This window comes from Cardiocondyla obscurior, linkage group LG10, assembly GCF_019399895.1.
Source record: "Cardiocondyla obscurior isolate alpha-2009 linkage group LG10, Cobs3.1, whole genome shotgun sequence".
In the NCBI taxonomy this organism is placed as follows: domain Eukaryota; kingdom Metazoa; phylum Arthropoda; class Insecta; order Hymenoptera; family Formicidae; genus Cardiocondyla; species Cardiocondyla obscurior.
In genome coordinates, this window is record NC_091873.1 from 6,455,347 (window position 1) to 6,480,283 (window position 24,937).

The 24,937-nt window shown below is 38.8% G+C and overlaps 1 protein-coding gene across 10 annotated transcripts; it reads right to left on the reverse strand.

Moving 5' to 3' along the window:
- Positions 1–104: 104 nt before the first annotated feature.
- Positions 105–23,393, reverse strand: Rols (rolling pebbles). 10 transcript variants are annotated; one of them, XM_070662961.1, is made up of 20 exons: positions 23,215–23,393; positions 21,316–23,075; positions 20,891–21,068; positions 20,457–20,666; positions 17,693–17,844; positions 7,622–7,989; positions 7,239–7,359; positions 7,018–7,161; positions 6,757–6,897; positions 5,573–6,160; positions 5,166–5,497; positions 4,804–5,082; positions 4,231–4,674; positions 3,896–4,102; positions 3,322–3,588; positions 2,934–3,229; positions 2,407–2,858; positions 1,924–2,225; positions 1,418–1,837; positions 105–1,318 (listed from the first exon to the last, which is right to left on the reverse strand). In XM_070662961.1, the coding sequence occupies exons 5-20, from the start codon at positions 17,787–17,789 to the stop codon at positions 1,016–1,018; spliced, it is 4,761 nt and encodes a 1,586-aa protein (XP_070519062.1). In that variant the 5' UTR covers positions 17,790–17,844; positions 20,457–20,666; positions 20,891–21,068; positions 21,316–23,075; positions 23,215–23,393; the 3' UTR covers positions 105–1,015. The 10 variants fall into 10 exon arrangements, with proteins under 10 accessions (XP_070519062.1, XP_070519064.1, XP_070519061.1 ...); XM_070662963.1 differs by lacking the exons at positions 20,457–20,666; positions 20,891–21,068 and having other exon boundaries at positions 7,239–7,356; XM_070662960.1 differs by lacking the exons at positions 20,457–20,666; positions 20,891–21,068.
- Positions 23,394–24,937: the final 1,544 nt, after the last annotated feature.

Sequence of the window (24,937 nt, forward strand, 5' to 3'; positions counted from 1 at the left end):
TACCGCTGGAACAGTTTCGTAATTCTAGCAAGCGGTACAAGTCAACCGGCGTCAAGTCGGCTAAGTCAGACGTTCAGTGGTACAAGTCAAGTTTATAAATCGACTTTTCGCTTCTTTTCTTTATTATTTGTCTCCTAAAAAGAGAATCTTTTGTTACAAGTTCTGATAATAATTCCCGCGATAAGATAACTTAACAGATCGGAAATTCGATTACAGATACATATCGCAAGAGAACGGTGAGAAATGAGCAATATAAAATTTTGTTTCAATTTTTACGCAACTAATATAATTTAATATTAAATATAATAACGTTGAATACTCATGTCAAACGAATAACACGTATGATATGTATTAATGTAAATAAATTACATTTATATTTAATATCATTAATGAATATTGCAATTATATTTGTAATAGTATAAAATACTGATAAAAATACAGTTAAATAGTTTGTTTAAATTAGAATAATCAAAATCAAAAACTATTTTGGAATAATAAATGATCACATGTATGTATATATGAGTATGTATATACACATATGTATATACTTGTAGATATATACATACATAAAATATAAAATGTAAAAAAAGAATGTGTTTATAAATACGCAATCAAACACACGCACACATTACATACACATTCATACGCACGCACGCATACTTATTTTAAGATATTACAAAATATTAATAACTGAAAAACGAGCTATGAATATTAATACAATTCTATATAAATTATTTAACATTGATATTCTCAATTTCTCTTATCTGTTTGCTTACTAGTAATATAGCGTCTTGATTTTTAAATGCAATTTTAGTGCCATTATTTAATAAGCATAAATATAAAATACGAAACTTGTTTGAAAAGATTAAAGCTTGATTAAAATTCGTTTCGCTTTTAAAACTTAGATCCGATTTTTAATTATGTCACGAATTTACAATTTAGTTATAAATTATTATTATTATGTTTGAATTCGAGTTGATATAACTTATTCTTCTTCAAACATTTTAAGCAAGTATTACAATTCAGTAAGAGTATCTATTGATGCCCGAAAGCGAGATCTATCGATACAATCATCGTGTTCTTTATTGGTCCCAGCACCATTAATCCGACAGACAATCTCATCTTTTAAAGTCATAAGTACTCTACGATCTTGTCTGTTGTGAGCGGGTGCATTTTGAATAGCTTCTTGAACATCTGATAGTGCGTCTTCAAACATGCCCAAGTCCATACGTGCTTTAGCTCTGGCATAGAATGCTTCGTAAGAAACGGGCCGAATAACGAGGGCTTCGTTAGCGAGTTCAATAGCTTCGGTATATTCCTGTAAAAAAAAAAAATCACGTTTTACATCATCGATAAAATAGCATAAATTTTTTTATCGCGTAAATTAACGTGACGTTGAAAAAGTTAAATTACTAACGTTCATCTTGCGTTTGCATCGACTCAGATTTAAAATAAAGTTCAAATGAAGTTGCGTAAAAGTTTGAAGCTGCAGCATCATGTGACTTTGTTCTTGTCCCTGGCAATCTTCTTCCGGCGAAACGGGAAATTTTCTAAGAGCGTACGCGTACCGATGCGACGCTTCTTTTAATCTATTTTTTCGATATAAGACGTTACCGTCTTCTAAAAGTTTATTTAATAGTATTATCAAAACGTCTGGTTTTCCTGCTGCCATAGCCCATGTAGCAGGACCTAGTTTAGCACCGCGACGTAGGAAGCATTGAACGACGGGTATATTGCGACACCCAATTGCTCGATCCAGAGGTCGCATACCATGTAGATCAACATGTTCCACCGCGGCTCCCTTTTCGAGTAACAACTGTACTAGTTTTGGATTACCCTGCATACGTTTTTGTAAATATAAAAAAAATTAGATCGTGATAATAATGTATATAAGGCAAAGGATATATAAAAAAAAAATTGTACCTGAAATGCGGCCAAATCCAAAGGAATTCTACCAGAGTTATCATTCGTATTAACATTAGAGCCGCGATCGAGCAACATTTGCACAGCGATTACGCGTCCTCTAACGCAAGCCCAACCAAGAGCAGTGAGCCCCTCCTTGTCCTTAGTTTCTAAATTTGATCCTTTATCGAGAAATAGTTCGAGCAAATTAATGTGGCCTTCGGAAGCGGCCAACATTAAAGCAGTACGGCCAGCGGAATCGCATTGTTCTAACAGTGCTACTGTTTCGTCAGATATTGTATTCGTGCTCATAGATAAATCTCCTGCAAAATAATTATAACATTTAACAATATAATATTTACAATATAATATTTAACATAACAATATAATATTTAAACAATTATATGACGAATCTTATTTGAGATAAACACAAATATATGGCATTCAGTTACGGTAGCATTTTACAATTATCTAAAAAAAAAAAAAAAAAAGATAAAAATTAACCTTGCAAAAGTCGTTCAGCAGTTCCCCAATGTCCTTCCTTGGCAGCGAGCATAAGAGGAGAAAGTCCCTTCGTATTTACAACTATAGGATTAGCACCGCGAGCTAAAAGCGCGGAAACTGTCGCGGTCGAACCGTTTGCCGCGGAGATCGTTAGGGCAGTCTCGCCGATCAATGAATCTGGTCGATCGACAATTACTTCTGCCATGTCTAAAAGATATTCTACAACTGCTTCGTGACCCTGTGACGCAGCTGCAACGACAGCTTGCTGAGCAGCTTCTTCTCTGCCTATTTCCGAAACGCCGTTTTCCGTTTTACTTTCACTGGTAGGCATGACCCAGTCACAAGCAAGGAGATATCCAACTACGGATAATCTTCCGTGTCTTGCCGCGTGTACTAAAGGACATTGGCCGGCCATGTCCACATGTCCCAGTGAGGCTCCGGCGGCAGCCAATCTGTCAAAAACATATAGTAATATTAAATTGCATCGAGATGCATATACAAATATGCATATGTATGTTTGATTGTACCTTCTTACAACATCGCAATGTCCCCGGGCAGCCGCGAGCGATAGCGCAGTACACCCTTGGTTGTTAGTTAGTTCGACATCGGCTCCAAACTCGAGTAATAGAGACACCATTTCTACGGAACCTTCATGCGCGTACATGCAAAGGACAGGCGCGTTACCCAAGTACTCGGTTATGTGATTCGGTGATGCACCCGCCAGCAGGAGCAATCGTGATACTTTTACATTCGGGCTATAAATGTTTCGAAGCGTGCACAATGCTGAAGAGATGCATTCGGTCGATAAAGTCAGCCAAATTGCCTAAGAATGAATAAAGAATCTCAGATAGATTATTACTTTAAATATATTTTACGTTTAATTATCGTTTTATATTAATTGATGAAATAGCATACTTGTAAATCGCGTGATGGCCAGCATGGTGTTACACCTCTATAAACATGTGCCTTTAGCACATGATGACCTAATTCTAAAGCTTTGTCACCATCTAACGGCGATTGAAGACGAGACAATCTGAATGCTATAGCCGCATGACCGAGTCTGTAATCGCACAGGAACTTTGTTGATTCTCCCTCATCTCTTTTCATTAACCATTCCCTGAATGAGGGGTGAAAAAACATATACGTGCTGTCCAAGCGTTTCACAAGAAAGCCAGAAAGCATCTATAAAGAAAAAAAAATAGTATTATATAAATATATTGATTAAATTAATACGGGTTACATAATGAGAATTGACAAAGTTAAAATTTCATTTCATAAGAAAATTCTTGCATTTATTTCAATATATCTAATTGAAATAAATATATATATATTTGTTATTAAATTATTACGACTTACATTATTTTCGCACCATTGGTGAAAAGACAGAGACAGAAAGAAATAAGTATGAGAAAACTATAGAATGTATCCGTTAAAAATTACCCGTTATAAAGAATAATTATATTACTATCAAATTGTTTAGTGTACTTACCTTAAATCTTTGTAGAAAATCATCCCACGTAATAAAATAATTTATATTTAAAGAATTAACAGAATAAAAAATTTCAGGTAGAGTTAGTGGATATAATGCTGCTAGACAAACAGCTAAAAGAGGTTGTACTTTATCGAACGACGCTGCCGTAGGAAATCTCAAATTAAAATGTAATTGAAAGATCTGCGCGAGAGAAACCGGCAATACCTAGAAAATTAAATAACGCTTATTAAATTTTATTCTTTTTATAATTTTCTTATATTGTTGAAGCAATAAAGATTCGTTTAATTAGAATTACAGTTAAAATAGAAAATAAGAAATACGATTGCACGTACCTTGTAACTTGCGGATTTAGCAACTAAATGTCCACTCTCAATAAGATCGAGCGTTAGTTTAGCAAAAAGAAAACTACCCCTGGCTAAAGTGAGCAAATGTGAAGAAAATCTTGTTTGATTCGCGTTGCACGACGATTCCGCCTTGCCATTTACTGACGCAGTTACATTCGATTGAATAGAAGGGCTTTGCGCTAATCTATAACCGATATAATCGGATAAATCCTTCGCAATACTGTTCCCAATTGTATCGTTTGTAGTCTTGTCTAATGAGATCCTCGTGTATGGTAATTGCTTTGCACAATCCAACAACTGCGTTCTGACCGTGCAAACAATTTTCAACCAACTAGGAATGTTAGGTGCATGCCTCGTTAAAAAAGAAGCTATAGTGTCGCCTCTGTCCGGCCTGTGATACTCCGCTTCGCAAACAGCGTCGATTAATATTACCTGTAAATAAAATTCATTAAACATCCGCAGCATAATAATAAAATTTATTTCGTACAGTTTATTCGCAAATGAAAAGATAATTTTAGCCACAAGACGATAATGTATTAATGCTCGTTAACATTTGCTTACCATATTCGAAGTTGGCAGTCTGTTGGCTTTCTTTAGAGTTAAAAGCGGTTCGATAATACCTCTCGAGAGCGCGAGATCTGGATCGACGGTACATTCTCTTTGCGACAGTGAGCCTTGAAGATGGGGCTCAGATAAAAGATACTCTCTATAAGAGATTAGTTGAGGCGCTTGGCAAAGTTGCGCAGCTAGCGAATGAATTAAATCTGGGACTAGGCAGGTACTGTTATTGTCAGCTTGGCAAAAGTGATAAGCCACAACGTGCGACGCCAATTCGCGGACCTGTAATTCGAGACAATCTAGTATGCATCTTTTTCGTAAACTCACTTAAGCTCATATTAAAATAAATGTGTTAATAATCGTACTTTTTCGTTTGTATGCCGAATATTGTCTTGCAGTGTCGCATTAGTATTCACTTTTTCTCTCTCGTCACATTCCTCGCTCACTTTCGCGGTTCTCGTCTGCTCTTTTCTTCTTCCGAAGCAACTGTGTTCCACTAATTGTAAAACAAGCGCAGTTTTTCCCGTGCCCGACGAACCGGAAATTAAAATACCAGGTCCAGAACCATTAATAACAGATTCTAATTCTTGTAACAACCATTGCCGTCCTGCGAAAAGTGGATCTTCCTCTAGTAGCGGCACTTCGAAGAATAATGGTTTTAGATTTAATTGTGCCGTATGACGCTGAGCGAAACGTACTGAAATAAACACATATATGTGAGGAATTTTTATACTTAGATTTAAATATAAAAAAACGGAATATTGAGTATTACATTTCGCATCCATTGGGCCTTTAACATTGCCGACTCTCGCCGATCTTCGGGTGCAGGATCGTCTGTTTTTTAACTGGCCGAGCTCATCGGTTTGGCCCGCTTGTGAGGAGTTGACGGAATGCCTTCTAGGTGCGAGCGGGCTAGAACTGCCGTTCGATAGACCCGATACTGAGACGGACATAGACATAGACATTGACGTCGACGCAGATAATGACGTGGAAATAGATGCCAGGCTGCTGGCGCTGTCGCACTCTTTGGATTTAATTTTCCCTTTGGCCTTAGTCTTCGGTTTAAGAGAACATCGTAGGGCCGCTGCAGCCTCGGCTTCGCTCGACGTGCCCGTTAGTGTAGACACCGGACTCGTATTCGTCGACGCCAATGTCTGCGTCTCGAAGCTAGTTAAGCTACTAAAAGAGGCCGCGGAGCTGTCGTGTCCTTGAACCGGAGTTCGCGAAGGATACGCGCTCGATTCCACGCTGGCGTTTGCTCGATTAGATCCCAATAATAGGCCCAGTCTCATGTACAAGTCCGATTGCGACGATTTTCTAGTCTTCGAAGTCAGCGGTTTCACGCAACCACCTTCATCGTCTGTAAAAAATAAAATTAATTAGGTAATGCACGAATATAAAATAATTAACTGTGTAGGTTTACAAATCCAAACAGTGCTGGCCGAGATAAAAAGTGCTTTGTGCTGCTTAGAGATTGACGGGCAAAACAAAAATCACACACTACTAATTATAAAATATACTTAGGTAAACATTTTAAATTGAATAAACGTTAAAAGCTTAATTTTAAAGCTAACAATATCCATAAAAAATGCAAAGAAGGTTTTTACAAAAAATATTCTAATTATTTAGTTAAATAATAGAAGGAAGTCATACATATCACTCAGCAATACCCATAAAAGCGATGATATAATAAAATAATAAAATAATTATAACGAAAGATAATTGTAAATTGCGAATCATGCTTTAAAAAAAAAAGACACTACAAAAAAAAGGTATTATTAAAAGAAATTACTCTTATTTAGACTTTAATAAGTGCCCTACGCCGGGAAATACAAGTAGACGCTCGCGTGCGTGACAACTTTTATTCCTTAACATTCGCTTGCATAACTTTAAGCATCTCACAAATAAGTATTTTAATAATAAACTCGACAATGAAATTTTAAAAATGCCCCCTGCCTGCAACTTTATTCGACGGGTCGATGAGTTGATTCAACCCGTCATTAGCCGTGCCTTGACTACTGCTCCACAGCGATTTGATTTTTCCCAAAACAACGCCGGGCCATCTCGCTTTTCCTTCCAAAGATGACGTCATCCAAACTGTATGTGTGCGTGTAATTTTTTTGACGTTATCAAAATATTCCACATGAGTCACGATACTTTCTCTTTAAGAAAAGAACAACGCGAGCCTAGAGTTGATTTAAGAAAGATAATTTGTACCTGACAAGGCGGAAGGATTGTCATTTATAATCGGTTCAGGCGAGGATGCCGTGGGTCTCGAAGATCTCTGAACGGCAAAGGAACTTCTGAGCAGTTTCGGGTTGAGGAAAAACCTTCTTCGTTGATTCGGCGGAGTAGGGCAACCTGTAGAATCAAATTATATATTTTTATATATAAGCATTTTGCGTTAGGCGTAGATTTAATTGCACACTTGCACGTACTTTGCGTCATCTTGAGCTTTTGCCGATCTTGAGAGACAGGAGGAACTGCAAGTGGCGAAGCTTTGCTTTTCAAATTCTTAGCTACTGCTATCAACGAGAGATTTTCTGCCGCGCCTCGCTGCTGAAAATTATAATAACAATTAAACAGCGAACGCAATTGTACAAAATACAGAGTGCTTAACTTTTAAAAAAAAATGCAGTAACAAGAACAAAAATTCTTTTTTTTTTGGCAAATTAATATAATAAATTTAAAAGAAAAAAAAAGGAGGAGTTTGGTAACTATTATAAAACGTTATTCTTGAAATACAATACGTCAAAAAAGAATAAGGGAATAAACGGAGCAAGGATTAAGTAGATTTTTCTCTAACAATGACAAAGCTTACGTGTAAAACTCGCGACGGCAGATTAGCCCTTGTCGTAATCTTAGTGCGTAGCCTAGGACTGCCACAAAGAGAATTCACTGTCGATGACTGATCAAGCCAGCCGTCCGTGGGAGAAAAGGTAGACAGAGGTGCTGAGGAAACGTCTCTAAGAGACGATTCCTCCAGCCCGTCGTCGTCGTTGAGATCATAGCCGCGCAGGCAAAGCGGGCAAACCTCGCTGCGAAACAGGCAGGAGTAACAGCGTTCGTGGCCGCAGGAATCGATTAGCCGACGTTTTTTCCCTTTGTCGAAGGGCATTTCGCACGACGGGCATGTAGACCCACCCAAGGCTCCCGTCGACTCGACCAGCGCTCGTATCTGTGCCAAGTCTGAAAATAAAAAGCACGGTCACTTAGTCGTTCTAATTTTAGGCAGCGCAAGTATGTCTTCGGGGATACCTATAGAGTATCCAGGACATTCGCGTGCGATATCCTAAGAATATCCTGGTCCTCACACAAAGTAGTTATAAATATTAGTGTGCCGCTTTAGCTCACATGTTGAAGCAGCGATGCCTGTTCATCATGAGCGCGCAGATAAATTGAACAAGGCGTCGTATATATAAAGCATTCTAATGTAGAAAGTCTGGTAAGGTCAAGAGACTTCGCGCGCACTCTCTTCTCGTAGCTGACCCTTCTTTTTCTTTTTTTTAATAATCACGCTTTATCCAAACGTAGTTACGTTCTAATATAAATGTAGAAAAGGAATTGTAACAAATAAGGAGATACCGCGTTAACGTATATGTCTCGCAATTGGAAGCGCGGTAGATTTCGAGGAATATGAAGCGAAACGATAAAGAGAGAAAGAGGAGACGTGCGGATAAATTGCGTGAAAAGTGAATCCCCCTCTACGGGCGGACCTCAGCTCGACAGACAAAGTCCGATGCGCAGGGAAACGGGAAAGAAAAGAGGAGAAAAGAAGGAAGTCACACGACCCCTCGTACCGGTAAGTCCGCGTGAGGCAGGTGCAGCAATTCCGCGCGGCGGAGGATCGGCTGGGTTACCGTAAGCTGGGCTGCTGGGTCAACGCACCGAGTCTGGTCTGTCTGGTCTGGTGCGCGACGCCAAGATCTCGCTTCTCCTTGTTTTCTTAGGGCGGACCGTAGGCCTCTTTCATTTATTTTAATTGTTCCCCTTAGGGACGCAAATTCTTCACTATTTATAATTTACAACTCTTGGGGAGGGAAGCATTTCTAATTTAACACCGCTAAACAAATTTAGCAGATTATACGCTTCGAATATTAAAAATTACTGAACAGCAGTAATTTTAATAATATTCCGTGAGCCGCGAAAAACTTGCACGAAGCCTGCACGGTATTATAAATAATGCTGTTTCAATAAGAGTCCCGTTCGAAAATGCGGCAAAGTGCTCTTTCGGCCGACCTCGATGGAGCAAGAATGGGAGCGATTAAAGTCTGTGGTTTGCCAGACGGGAAAACGAAGTGGAACAGGGCAAAATGAACAACGTCCACCAACCGAGGACCACCTGTTGGTTGGTCTGCTAGCCCAGCTCTTCTCCATCTCCGCTTTCCCACAGGTCTTTCTTTTTTTTCTTTTCCTCTTTCTCTCTTTCTGCGTGTCTCCTTATAATTTGGATCCTACAATTAATTTAATTAAAAATTAATTTGGAAAAAGACATTCAACGCGTCGTTAGGATATTCGGTTTAAAAACATTGTACGAAAAAGAGAAAACGAGTCTGATAAATCTGGATAATAATATGAGAACGCAAGAAACGGTGCCCGTTGAATGGAGAACGGCAGTTATCTGGTCGTTGTTACGGTTTCGACGAGTCACGTGTATTAATCGTTATTCGGTGTCCAGAAGAGTAAGAGAAAGTTACTCCACCGAGGTGCTCGCCTACAGTCCTGTCGTATTTAAATCCCGTCTGATTTACCTTCAATACGCCAAGAAGGCTACGAAATATCGTGATATCGCTGAATCGCGTAGCGTTTCCCTAAGGCACGTCTCAAACGTTTTACAATATAAAATTAAAAATAAATGTCGACGAAGCCTAACGTAACGCGTTACCTTACATTTAGCTATTGCCATAACTTATCAAACTAATATAAATATCACCTACATGTTTTACAAACATGGTCACGAAGAAAATAATGCATTCGCTCATACAGATACTCAGCAGATTTGTCGACGAGTTTATAAAATAAAATTTGAGTAAAATAGAAATTAAGATTTCTCGCGAATGAGTGATAATCACTTTCGTTATATCTTTCGATATAAAAAAAAAAAAAATCGATACGTATCACACATCAACAGACGCTTATTCAGGTTCTTGATTCTTAGAACGTGTAGCGAGACGATCTTGATCGTAAGACTGCTGGTCGCCTATTCCTCTCACTCGAGACACAACCGCCCACAGCATGCATAGATTCGCAATCATATATATCGTTATAATATTTTAATATACACGCAAATAATTATATGCAGACAAAATTCTTTTTGCCACGCTCGTCGCGGGATAGAAATAAAATTGAAATAAAAAATTATTGCGCGCTAACAAAATGCATACATATTGTTTAATCGCGCGTTCGCAAGAAACGGAATATCTCACGTAAAATCTAAAAATTGAACATTCAAGGACGGCAGAAACATGATTACGTATACGTGTATTAAAAGAGATTTTCTTATTAATTTGCGAATGGACCTGGTATATCAGTTTGCGATGCGACAAGAAAGTGAGTCACATAACAAACGTCGTGAAATCGCGCGTGTACCTTCTTCAAGGACCGTCTTTCTTGTGCGCATATATGTATAATATATTCCGATGATGTATTCATGGATCATCGAGAATCCTTCTTTTTTTTTTTCCTTCTTTTATTTCCTTTCTTGAAAGAAAAATCATCAAAGAAATGACTCTTGTATAACTAGATGCTCTACGTTCTCGCTGACTTACAAAATTTTAGCTTGAAAGAAACTCTGCATCTTTTATTTCATTTTCTTTTTTGTCTGCACTTTATGCCGAATTGCGTAAACAGGTGTTCGCGTTTCGCAAGGAAGGTGGCTGCGTGACGAGAAGTACAATTATAAGTGCGAGTCGTACTAAGAAAAAAAATATAAAATGTAGCTACTTTTGGCCTCCACAGTAATTTTATGACATTTCTAACGAATAAATACAGTTGACTCGACCATTACGGTGGTGGAAGTGGTCGAGTCAACTCCATTTGCGGTTAAAAAGATCATAAAATTATCGTTAAGGGCAAATTTCTCTCGCAGCGCATATTGAATGTCGCGTTGGGAAACTCTGGTCTCTTTTTCGCAAGTCGAGTCGCTTATTTCTTTTTTCCACAAAACGCACTTCTTGCAAAAAAAAAATATTAAAAAAAAAAACATTTCAACTGACCTATTTAAAATAATTAATATAATTAACAAACCGTATCAATATGTCTAATGTAAAATATATATTCGTGTATTAGATGCAGGTGACAGAGAAAGTTAGACTCTGTTGTATTCAAGGCAAGGTGTGCGTACAGGTGTGTATATTTCGTAATGAATGCATGCAACATAATGTATTGCAGGTATCGCGGTATATTACTAGATATCACCTGTGCTTTTCCACGCTCAATAAACATATGTTTAAATTGCGTGAGAAAACTGTCTTTTCAATTTTAAAGACTTAACTAGTCTACGAGTAAAACGAGGCTCAGCCAGATAATTATTCACGTTCGATACCGACGTCGAGAAACTTTTACCATCAAATACTGATTTTCTTTAAATGTCACTTAGCAGTATTTTTAAATCTTTCGTACGTAATGTTCTCTCTCCATAATCATTTATAAATACAAGACGATATTATTTATATTCATTGTAAAGGTTACGAATTTATAATCGAGATTAAAAATGACTATATTTTTCTCTCAATTGCGTATCGTCTGTTTCTCATCCGGTTATGAATAAATGATAAAAATTATTCCCGAGTGCAAATAAAATGAAGCGGTAATATTTGTAGATACGCCATTGTAGGGATATCGGTGATAAATTGAAGAAATGTTGAATCTCAAAGTTTTTCTTGGCTTCGCTCTATAGTTAATTCCGTCTTCCGATAGTAGCGGTGTCTTATCTGTGACTCGACCATCGACGCATAGTTTTTTTTATATGCTCTGACACAATCGGCTAAATACAAATGAAGCTCGAGACGAACTTCTTTCCCACCTTTCCTCTTTCATTTGATTTTTGAGGTTGAATTAAAATATTACTATTACTTTGCGAGATAATCAGATGCCGCGCTATCGTTTACACGCGATTATTAGATTCACTTTAAACATTTATTATTATTTAAACTGTTCTTCCTAAAGAAATTATTTTCTAGCACTCCATTCATTCATCGTATATAAAAACTTTCAGTGATTTGTATTTAAAAAATATTAATCCGATTTGTTTGCGTAATGACAGAGAGACCATTGCGTAAGAAAAAGAAAAAAAAACTCGTTATCAAATTTATACCATGCGTGCTTAAAAAAAGACCTTGCGTAAAATTTAATCGCGTCTCTATAAATAATAAACGACACCACGCGATTCAAGTGGCAGAAAATCAACATGATTGTACCGTGCACGCGATGAGCGACTCGTTGATTTGAGATTTTCTCTTCTCTCTGCCTTTTAATAACTTGGTTACACGTCAAGCATGTTCGAAGAATGCCCTAATAAGCCATCTCGTTAATTAACACTACAAGTGCATTCCTACAATTTTCTTTTCTAGAACATTTTTAATGTGACTATGTTAACCCTTGAACAGAACACTATCCTGATCACTCTATTTTTTTTTATTAAATCTCAGGATAACGTACCAGTTTTAAAATCTTTTTTTATTTATACGCCAGGCATTAAGAGAACATAATTTGTTGGAGACATAAAACTTTTTAATAATTCTAACTTAAAACAAATCATCTCGAGTTACTGCGAACTCCATGTTCTGCTCGTGGGTTAAAATAATCATTACAAATAAGTGATGCGAAGTAAATTCGAAGGGCAATCGCGGCGCATAAAGTTCTTACCAAGTACGGAGACGCTGAGACCGGAGTTAGGGCGAGGCGATCTGTCGGGGGGCGCCATGTCGTAGAATCTCGCTCTTCTCCACGCCGTTGCAAACGTTTCTCTTTTTATTCCTCTTTACGCACAGGTACGGGTTTTATTTAATCCAGCTATGGAGATTCTCACGCACCGGTGTGATACACTAGAGTCACGTCGCACATAACAGGAAATTGGAGCGTCGAGCTGCGCGTGTAGTAGTACGGCTGACACAGCCGAATCGGAATGCGTGCACCTGACAGGCATCGCTGACACGCAGGGTACCGCGAACGCAGAGGTGAGCGGGTTGTCCGCCACGCGATTCCAACCGATCTCACGGTCTTACGTCTCTCTCGTAGCGATCGTCCGGTTTTTCCTTCATTCCGCTCGGGGTCGGTTCTCGAAACGCCGGCAAAACGTTGAACGCGCGATCGAGGCTCGTGACGCACTAGCCCGCCGGACTGGCACTTGCCGCGGCGGCAATGTGCGGCGATCCACTCCACTCTTCCCTCTTGCCAGGGTCTGCCGTCGGGCCGAGCCAAGAGTGGCAGGCCGTTCGGCCGAGCGCACCGCGAAGCAACGAAGCGCAGCGCAGGCACAACGCAGCGCAAAGACGGAGGAATGCGATGACCGAGTTGGCTGATTGGCTGGTGGAGTAGCGGACTCAGGCAGCTCCAATCGGCAAGTCAGCCGACCGGGCTGACCGCTTCAGCTCGACTTGCTTGGGTCTACCAGCACCCGCTGATGGCTACGCTCGCTCCGATCCGCGGCAGTCCCGATAGCTTCGCCGATTCTCTCGCTCACGGTCGTTCCTTCGTTACGAGCTTCCTTTCTCTCTTTCCTTCTCTTTTTCTTCCATTCCCAACGAGCTCTAGCAATCTTCCTCTTCTCTCTTTCGCCTTTGTCTCTTTTCGTCCTCCGTCTTGAAACGAGACTAGACTCCAACGTTGGCGATACTCGTCGCTTTTCGGTTTCTTTCCTTTTCTTTTTTCTTCCCCGACACGTTCACACTTACAAGTAAACTCGTTAAAGAATTGCGACGTGCGATAAGATAGTAGAGATACTAAACGGGCCGGCTTCCGCATGCGCGACAAGTGTGTTCGCACTTTTTAAACATTCGCATTCGCAAAATAATACTTTCTACTTTCACATCCCAGTCTAATGTATCTTTATACAGGGTGTTCCAAACAAGAGATCAATCCTGAAAACTATGAGTAGAAAATTAGAATCAAAAACGATTTTTATATTGTTACCTGTAAGAAACAAAGATAGAATAATGTATTGATAATTGGAAGTAGTCTATTAGCTAATACATTATTCTATTTTCGTTTTTCATAAGCAACAGTACAAAGATAGCATTATATTTTAGCGAAACTCAGTAAGAAGATTAAAAAGAGAAACCTTTCTAAACCTCTGCTGAGTGGGTTCCATTAACAAATTGATATCATAAATTATCTTAGAATGTCCCAGCGAACACATTTCGTTCGAGTCTTGTACGCCCAAACTAATCGCTAAATATCCTTGTCAGGATGCACCGTCAGACAATAGTAGTTAAAAACGTTTAATAAGCGCGCCGTGCATGTAAATTTCTTCATAAAGACCGAAAGGAAAACGTAACTGCGAATTAACAAATTAGCGAGTTAGCATTGCAGCTGACTCTGGCTCGTCGACGCGCAAACGTATAGAGATATGTTGTTGCACCTTTCTACGTGGGTTAGAAGTGCAGCGGATGTGGGTGGGCGGACCGGGATCCAAGCAGGCAGAACCCACGTTGAAACGAGCATCGATAATTAAACGGGCACCTCGCTCGACAGACTTATCATTAAAAACAACGACGACGACGGTGACGATTCGCGTTACGCTCTCGCTCGCTCGTGCGGTTCAAACGTAAAAGTGTTACAGAGCCTGACGAATCTCGTAGACAGTTCAATATATCTCACAATTGTTATTTAAAATAAAATTAAATCGCATCGGTATAAATATAATGATAAGGCTTAAAGGTACAGAAAGCTTCCTTGATAAGTGTGACGTAAGACGGACCTTATACGGATAAGAGTACGTAAGAATAAGTAGCGTAGTGTACCGTGACAATATACAAAGTGGCCAAACGGCGTGATATTTGGTCACTGAATGGCATTTTACGAGAGACGAAAAATTATTCACTTTGATTGACACGCTCGGCTGGCGTATTAGCTACAATTGGACGCGTAGGCACCGTTAAACGTTAAATCGTTCTGCTAATCGTACCGATAAAAGACGATGCGACAAGATTACTCGCCCACGACCGAGTTTCCTGTAAGAGTGACGAAAATATGCGTTACGCTATTCAGGTATAATTATTCATCGTGCATTAAATTAACAACCATCGCGATAATTATAAGAGACGTTTACAGCCCCAGTAATCGTTCGTAATTAACTTAGTTGTCTACTCTTTTAAAAATAAAAAAGTATATTAAATATTAAAGATAATATTTTATAAAAAAAAAAAAGAAAAAATAAATTAATAAACTTTCCTAAAAAGAAATTATCAGATCGATTATCTCAGTCTTTGAATAGCCAATTCTAAAGAACGTATTTGTAAATTCCTCGCGTTCCCAACTTACGGCCTATCGGCGAAGCAATTTTTCTCATTTTAAATGAGGGTTAATCGCAGAAAGGAGAGCAAAAAAATTTCTCTGGCTCAAGCACGTTATTCGGCAGGTAGTTCGTGAGAGCCTGAGATAGCCAGACCGTCGAGAATCCTCGCTGAAAGGTTCCCACCCCCTCCCAGCCCTTAAGCTTAAGATCAGTGAACGTCGTATAAGCTCAGCCGAAAGAAACTCATTGAATTTTAAAGAAGACTAATTTTAAACAAAGCGAATGTAGCGTATTTCCTGGTAGGAGTATATCGTTGGAATTATTAAAGACGCTAGCGATATACAGTACGCGGTACGGCTCGAAGATCTCCGCGTAGCGTACCGTAGGGAATCGACAGGCCGATAACGCGAGATACCTCGTCCGCCCACGCAGCATCCATACGCGAATTGCATGGCCCTACGTTTACATACGTAAAACGTAATTTTACGCGTGCATAAAACAAGCAAGCATGGGAAGGATGTGTACGAGGTGTGCACACCGGTTCTCCGCTGGCTTGTCACCATTCCTACCGGCCAACTGACCGCATCTCGCAGACAAACGTTCGTACGACGTTATAGTACGTAAAGCGTGCGGCTAACGCAATCGGCGTGATGATATCCTCTTTGCTCCATATAGCTTCGAGCAATTGCGACGAGAATTGGTCATATAAGAGACGATCAGTGGCCCCTAACACATAGAAAATAATTTTAAAAAACATTCTTTTCGTTTAAATGAATTTGTTCTAATCAAACGGTATAATGTTATAAATATTATAATAACTTGATCTTGTCAAAGTGACATGCTGACGTTATTATCGGTCCACGCCTAAGCACACCGCGACACGCACTCGCGACTACTTTCCAGTAGGTTCATTCATTCACTCGTATCCTTCTTTCATTCAATGCCTGATACACTTGAATCACAAAACTCACTCCGTCTCGGGCGATCGGCGAGTACGAGGTTTGCAGATAACTAAGCACGCGTGCACGTGCGCACGTTACGTTATAACACTCGGAAATGCATACGTGATGTGTATACGCAGAGAGAATGATTTCTTTGAGTATTTTGTCGCCATTCGTTTGGATTTATGTCTTCTATTCAAACAAGATAATATTATTACACATAACATTATTCTTCTTGACCCAAAAAAAAGTTGAATAATGCTTTTTTATTTCTGAAATAAAGTCGATTTAATTTTAGATAAATTTTATTCTTTACTAAGAACATTTTTTAATTGAAGTAAATTTAATTTATAAAAATTTACTCTTAATCTAAAGATTTTTTTTTCTTAATACTAATTTCAGAATAAAATATGTTTTTAATTCTTGAGTTTTTGAATAAAGAAATATAATCCTTTCTGCGTATGCAGCAGCTCGACTACGGTATATGCCTTATATCTTACGTCTCACGATTATTGTCTCGAGAAGTACTCCCTATGGTCTATCACTTTTTCTCCCTCTCGCAGCAATTATTCGCTTATCTGCTCATTTCCTGTCTCGTTGAATAACCAGAGATCGATGACATGTTAAATTTGCAAAGAATTCTCTTACGGAATTTTACTCAAGTCGCAGAAAAACGTTATTAGAAAATAACAATAAAAAAAAAAATTTTTTAAATAACAAGTTGCTTTAATTTCCTAACAATAAGCTTTCTAAACCTTTTAACAATGCAATAAGGTGAGTTCACGAAATACTTTTAGATGTATTTACAACTCTCTAGCTTTCTGTCCTTGTTTTTATCTCTTGAACTGAAAATAACTGAGCATTAAGATATGCAGCGAATAAAACAAATCAATTGTGAGAAGTAATGATTGATTATCTCCTAAGATTCGTCAGTTCTAATTTCTTTCCCGAGAATTTACACGTGTTTAAGGTTGAGAATCACATATAGAATGATGCAACCTTATCGTTTTATATGTTTACTTGGCACGTATCGCTACGTGTTCTGCATAAGATTAAGAAACGGAGATTATCTGTGAGATGCTTCCACGAAGTCGGCGTATTACGATTGACGATGTTAATACATACAGTATTGCACTGTTGTTATTGCACTCTAATAAAATTGTTATCAGCGACATATAAAATATTCACCTGCGTGTGCGAGCGTATTACATTTATAAAAATGGAATTAAACCACGACGAGAATCCGTTCAGCGTTACGTGTACGTGAACACCCACGTGTGCGATCCTTTAGCATTCAAATTTGGAAGTGGCGTAGGTGCGCTGACTCAGAGTTTCTCTCATTCGAAATTCTCGGTTTTCAATCACATCCAGCTTAACTTGGCAATATGACCACATCCGCGTACATATATATCATATTTCGCTCCCTAGCTCCTTTTCTTACTTCACGACGTAAAGATTAGATAATTTAATAAGTTTCATTGTTTCTAATAATCACCATTTTTGTAAACTTCCTCGTTGACCAATGTTTCCTCATCGTCGGTGTCGGGTCCAAGGGATACTGGGGTGTAAACGACAGAGTCTCTGGATCTCATATTTTCTCACCTCAATTAAACAGGCCTCTGGTTTTATGGTGCATTTGGTAACGAGCTGAAACGAAAGGGGGGTATAAGTAACATGCAACTCGAAGGATTGATTATTCTAATGAGTTTCCAATAAAAGCATAATTTTGCTTCTTTTTAGAAAGAAGCAATTTATTTGATAACAATGCCACTGATTATTTAAAAAATTAAATAAGCGTACGTTGCGTCCTCAAATAAATTGCACGACTAATTCGAAAACGCATATTCCGTTTTCTATAAATTGTATTTATAGATGCAAAGAAATTCTTTTCTCCGTGAACACGTCGCGGTAATGTTTCGGAGTCGCGAGACTGCAGGATGACTCGGAACGCCAAATATAGCAGGCTCAGGGGATTTCCGCGGCATTATCTCCGAAGTGTCGCTGAAAGAAGTTTCCCCGTTAAAATTTAATATCAAGTCGACCGATAATCCGCGATACCTAGAAGAAGTTCGCACGATGCCGTTGAACGCAAACGATAGAGATCTTTTTCTTTTTTTAATTTTCCTAGCCTCGTGGTAACCGGTTCCCCGTGACTGCATACGAAGGTACGTATGTGGTTCCTGCTCGGATTCAGGATACACGGCAGTTATTTCGGGAAGCACGAACGCCGCCGTCTCGACATGCCGGTAGACGCCGTCATTCTTCTGGGATTTAATCACCCAGGGAAAGATCGTCTCTTTCGGAGAAATACGACGCGTCGTATCGGCACTTAAGGTGAAAGAAAGAGTCAGAATACTATCGAGCTGATGTTCACGTTAACCAAATAATGACCTAAGCGATCCTGTAAATTTGTCTTAATGTGATCGACATGACGTTAAAGCTGATATTATTAGTTAGGCTGTTCGTTCTTTTTGGGTGTGCGCACCAACCGGTCAATACCTATTTTTTTCTTTCTTGTTATTCTATATGCGGCATGGCGACGGATGCAGAAAGTAAAGTTTCTCTTATCCCGGATGGTGGTTCCGACCACGCCTTCGCGCGCCTTTATGTTCGCAGGGGGTCCCGAATATACTTGGAACAAAGAAGACGAAAAAGACTGCGATGTCTTTCAGCCGGGGACCCCTCGCGATCGTCGTTTGTAACGCTTTCCAAAATCTATCCAAGCCGCGCTCCCCTAATTACAGTTTACGCGACCGGCGGGTGAAAATAAATTAACGTACGCATATACTGCACGGCTCAATAACCGCGTGGATCACGAGTTAAACAAACAATATCGTTGGCCACGAAATTTCACGAAAAAGATAGAAAAAATAAATTCAATGAAATAGAAAAAATTCAATAATCCTCACAGTCCCGATAATTAAAATATTATATAAAAGTATAAATTAAAAAGTCGGCGTTAATATGTAATCTGCTTCACAGGTATCTGTGAAGCAGATAAATTTAAAATCGGTCTTCCACGACAATTACCCTCCGACCAAAAATACAAAGAGAATTTTTCTATTCTTAGATGGCAACTGTCTTTTATCCTCTGTGTGCGTGCGTACGCGACACGCGCGTAGGAAGGGAAGGAATACCGGGTGGCCGCGTTTTTTCTTATTCCTATTTTGTACTTAGGGTATTCCAGATCTGTCGCTAGGCTCTCTTACAAACGGCACACTTGCCGGTGAACTTCCTCTTTAATTTCTGTTTCGTTAATTACTTGAAGAGTCCATTGAATTCATTTCTTTTACACGTACGCTTCCACGACCCTGTTAACGAATGAAAGGAAAGATTAATAAAGCTAATTTTCTTAGCATGTAATATTGTACGGCAATCGATGTGCATTCTGCAAATAATCTCGTTGAAGTTAAGTCGCCGGTGCGAAGTAAGTTAAGTAATAGAATCGCGGAAGAAAATAATTTACACGAATTCACGCGATGATCGTGCCAGCAACGAGGGTAAAGAGTAACGTGGGATAGTACAGAGGCGAGATACGTTAGCATCCGTTTTACTCTACGTTCCGTCAGAAAATTTTCACACAACATATCTGCAGAAGCAAGTGTTGGTGCAAAGCGCACCGATAAAGATTAGATTACGTTTACAATATGTTACGTTCTCGAGTTATCGGTTGCTGTCTGCACGGAAACGTACGCGTGTTCACATCAACGTAGTGGACTTAGACGCAACTAGAAAGACAGGGCCATGATCAATTTTAAACAATTGACCTTAGAAATTCTGACTAATGAAATTATTGCACAATGAGAGCTTGCGAACAACTATAATAAATAATCTCGTAAGCGCAAGTGCGGGTGAGTTTAATTCAGCACAGGCCTACTGCGTTTCCATCAGACAAATAAGAAATAAATCTCTGATGAGCCTTTTATAGTATAGTCTAAGAACAGCGTGACGAATAGATTCAACTGAAGTAAATAACAAGTATTTAGACCATCGACGAGATGAGTCGATGGATGATAATGAATTAAGTGTTCTAAGTCAGCACGCGTTGATGTGATCCATCGATAGATGAAAAAAGACATCGCCGCGTTGACGCTCTGTGCGACGAATTAATTAATGAATTAAAAGACTCGGTCTATGAGCGGAAATTGAAAAAGTAGACTCGCGAGCGCGTGCTCGATACGAGAGGGTAGCTACATCCCGCGCCTTCACCCTCCCGGATGGCTGTTGAACGTAGATAAAAATAGCGGTGTGACACCTACGGATGCAACGAGCGTGAAGAAACCGGACGAAAGGAAGCAGCGAGATTCCTGAGGCATCCCTCGACACCAGGAATCATCCCGCGCCCAGCAAATAAGCTTCCGGACTTCCGGTCTGGGAGAAATAGAGACCGTCGAGCTACGAGTTTAATCCACGTGTTCCCTCGCCTTCCTTTTCAAATTTTAATATACTCGAGACGACAAAAGGCGTATCTGCAAAATGACAAAGAACTGAGAGACCTGAGAATCACTTCATCATGTTAATAACTAATTAAGGTGTATATATTGATATCTAGTCAACGCACGAGATGATGCGATATGAATGAAACTGAGGAAAAATTATTAGAGTATCATTAGCAAATGATGGACATCGTTAGATTCAAAAGTACTAGTTTTATCACGATTATCACTTGCCACTAACTAGCTGTTATACGTACATGTCGTTTTAACACATATATGTTGAAACATAATTATATCTAGCTCTTCGACAAAGCAGATCTCCTTGAAAACAGTATTTTCCTTGAAATAAATTATTAAAACGTCGTCCAAGTCACGCCCTAGAATTAGTAATCGCTACCTGGAGGAATCGATCAGCATCCGAAACTGCATTTCAGTCTATTATTAGATTACACAGCATGTTTACATAATTATAATAATGTATATGTATAAATACATATGCATAGATTATAAAGTACTGACATATATTAATTTAATTAATCAATTAAATTGATATGGAACATAAATATATATTTAATATGTTTATATATTTTTTTTTTCTCCATTATTTTTTTACAAGTTTTTATTACTGGCAATGGCGATTGATTACCTCTTCGAGGTGATTGTGAAAAGCGTTAAAACTCACCGGTATGTCCCAGCCTCGAAATAGCAGCGACGGGGCGTCGGACGGCCGTCGACTTCTCGTGAGATTTTTGCGTTCCGTGCGTATACGACAACGTGCACCGTCTGTCTTTTCCTCCCCTTTCGATTTCCTCGTGGTAAATGCACTTCTGTCTCGGTTTCGACTTTCGTTTGTCTTCGAGAGACGGCCCGGTGAGTAGAGCGCCGTTGAACGAACGTAACGGACATACAAATTGAACGCGCGAAGCTCGAAGAAACCGTATTCTAGATGCTCGCGAATATGCACGGCGACATAAATTAACGAAATAAATAATTAAAACTAACGGAGAAATAAATAAATAAATAATAAATATGTATATAGAGTACCCGGGAGTAGAACTTCCGCAGACCTCCCCTGTTTCTCCCGACTTCGAAACGAATCTGCGCACTCCGGGAAACGGTTGCCTCCACATCGTTCCATACGCGGCGTAGCCATGATTTTCGTACGATCGACTTGCCATCTACCTCTGACGGCGCCAACTTCGCGCGGTATCGTAGATCAGCTAGAAAGCGACTTTATCATTTTTTTTCCTTTTTTTTTTCTTCTGTTTTTTTATATAAAAATATCCATAATCATAATCTGATGTCTGCATCGCGTCTACCTTTCACCACCCTCCACTCTCCCGTGCCTCCCATCTCGAGTCACTTCCCCTCATATACTTAAATGAGAGAAAAAATATAATATGCATATGTTTATGCTTCCTAAATACGACTTACTTACTAATTTTTTTTTTTTTTTATACATATTCATAAAAATGTAATTTAATTCAATATATGTAGAATTTTTTGTATTGTTCTGAGCCAACGAGTGGCCTATTTTTCGTCGGAGGTATATACTTTATCATTTCGGTTTGATCTCTCATTAATCCTGATAGGTATATCGTTTGATTTACAGCGCTCAACAAAAATAACTCACATCACTCGTTAGCGACGTAACGTTAACGCATTATACATCTAACTGTTACAATACACCTTTATTCAGTTACTTGAAAAATTCATATAATACGTAAACCTTCACATGCATATAATATATAAATGAATAATTAATATAATATACCCAAGCATTTTGCGATTATCTGGATTAAAGCGAAATAAAACAAAGTTGACACAAAGTGCATCAACGTCCTCCGAGCTATTATCATCATTATTGCAGATTCAATATATTTTTTTTTCAATATCATTTTAATCGCAGCTACGAAATATTATTGTCGCAGAGAAAATAAAGCCATTATCACAAAGCGAAAATAACTAAGCGCATATAAATCGTGTTGAAACGTTCCTATCATTAAATTTAACAAGACTTTTTTTCCTACGTGCGTTACGGTCTGCATATTCTTTCATATATTCTTTATCGCAATTGTACTCGAGATATAAATTCAGATTAGATTGTGCCGTATAAGAAAGATAGACTCCCGCGAGTTTCAAGTTACGCCACCGATTGAGGATACGTGATTAATGCTATTTAATATTCGATCGATCGCGATGATTTTATCATGAACCGCTTCTGTAAGCGGGGCACTTAGCATTTTACACATTTTAAAATTCGTAGAATACGTCGCAGCGGAGGAACGGAATTAACATATGTGCATGTCGACAAAATTTTCCTTGTTTTTAAAAATCGGTCCCCATGAGCCGTACTTGTCGTCCTTTCGTCCGTTCAACGCCTGCTGACGATATTGTTGCTGCTGCTGTCCCGATGACGACGTGCATCTTTCTTTATCTTTCCTTAAATTTTTGCAATTAAAATTAGCAACTAGTTTTTCTGCGTTTTCATAAGATATTTATAATTATTTTTTTATCGTCGAAACTCGTAAGATTATAAAACGTGATTCTGTTACATATTTATTGATTTGAGTATACATACTTGACTTCCTGATAAGGTCCTTTAACCATATTTGCAAGTTATCTGTAAACTTTAGACGTAATAGGTAATCGTTTCCTTGTTTTCCCAAGCTTCTGATTAAACCAAATTAGTTGAAGCAATCCACATTAATGATGAATAATGGCTCGGAGGTAGTTTATACGAAATTTTATCGAATGATACCTAGAAAAGGAAATTTAATTAGCGCAAACAATCGATTACTTTTATCGCAGAGGAAAAGAAGAAGGAAGAAAACGGTAATATTTTAATTGTACCGTCTCTTAACTTCTTTCTCTCCTCTGTTTTCTACCTTTCTAAAGTATTATTCAGTATATTTATTGTACGTACTCTACGGTACGTGATGCAGATGGACCAAGACTAGTAATTCAAGACGATTTCCAGCGTTACCCCGCCGGCTTCCTTTGCGCTTACCAAGATTTTTAGCTAACCTGTAAAAATTATACGTTTGTTATCCATCAAATTTTTTTCAATATTTTTATATATATATATACAGGGTGTCCCATACCTCATGACCCACCCGGGAGACATGGGTAGTTCTAATTATTTTGAACAAGAAAGTCCCATACCATTTTTTAATTTGGGCGTTTATTTGCGAGAAATCAACGTTTGAAAATTTATTATATTCGACCGAGAGCAAGACGATGCGACGACGCGCGAGCGAGCGGTTCGGCGATACGCGAGGCGTGGTTAAAGACATTACGCGAGCGAGACGATGCAACGACGCGCGAGTGACACGATGCGATTGTATTTAAATTCGCTCGCACGTTTTCGCATTATGTCACTCGCGCGTCATCGCATTGTCTCGCTCGCGTGATGTCCTAAACCACGCCTCGCGTATCGCCGCACCGCTCGCTCGCGCGTCGTCGCATCGTCTCGCTCTCAGTCAGATATAATAAATTTTCAAACGTTGATTTCTCGTAAATAAACGCCCATATTAAAAAATGGTATAGGACTTTCTTGTTCAAAATAATTAGAACTACCTATGTCTCCCGGGTGGGTCATGAGGTATATATTCGTCTCTTACCTGACGCTGGGTAAAAATGTCGGGGAATTGCCTTGACAATCTAAAACTTTGCACCTCATCGACACATAGATTTTCAACGATCAACCGCAAAGTTCGAGCGATCTCGATCTCGTAAAATACCAATGTTTAATCAATTTTAACGACCGCACTCTCCGTTAAGGACCGCTTGATTAATCTCGAAAGAAATTCGAACCGAACGTTACACGGAATCGCACAAGAAGACTGTCGGGGGCTTTGTCGTTTCTTTCGTTCTTAAATAGCCTTCGTCAATCCCCTTCTTCAGTCTTCGATTACCGTTAAGTGGGGGTACCTGTTGTCTAAACGAACGTACGCTAATGACCAAGTCAAACTCGATATACAAAAATGAATTAATTTCTTCAAGTAGTTTGTCTTTATTTGCTTAAATTTATTTTTTATATATCGAGTTAATTCAAGAGTTGCCGCATTAATTTTCTTTTTGTATTTTATTCCAAAAGTCGAATTGAGAAAAATAGTCCAAAACCGGATATTTAATGATTTGCAATTACAAGCGCGATGTATGTATACGTATATATATAAATATATGTCGTGTTAGTGCTGTGCCCACTGCGAAATAAATTATAATATATTCTCGGGAGAAAATGAGAATCGACCCGTGTAACACTTGCAGCTTAAGGCAAACTAGAATCTGATGCAACATTG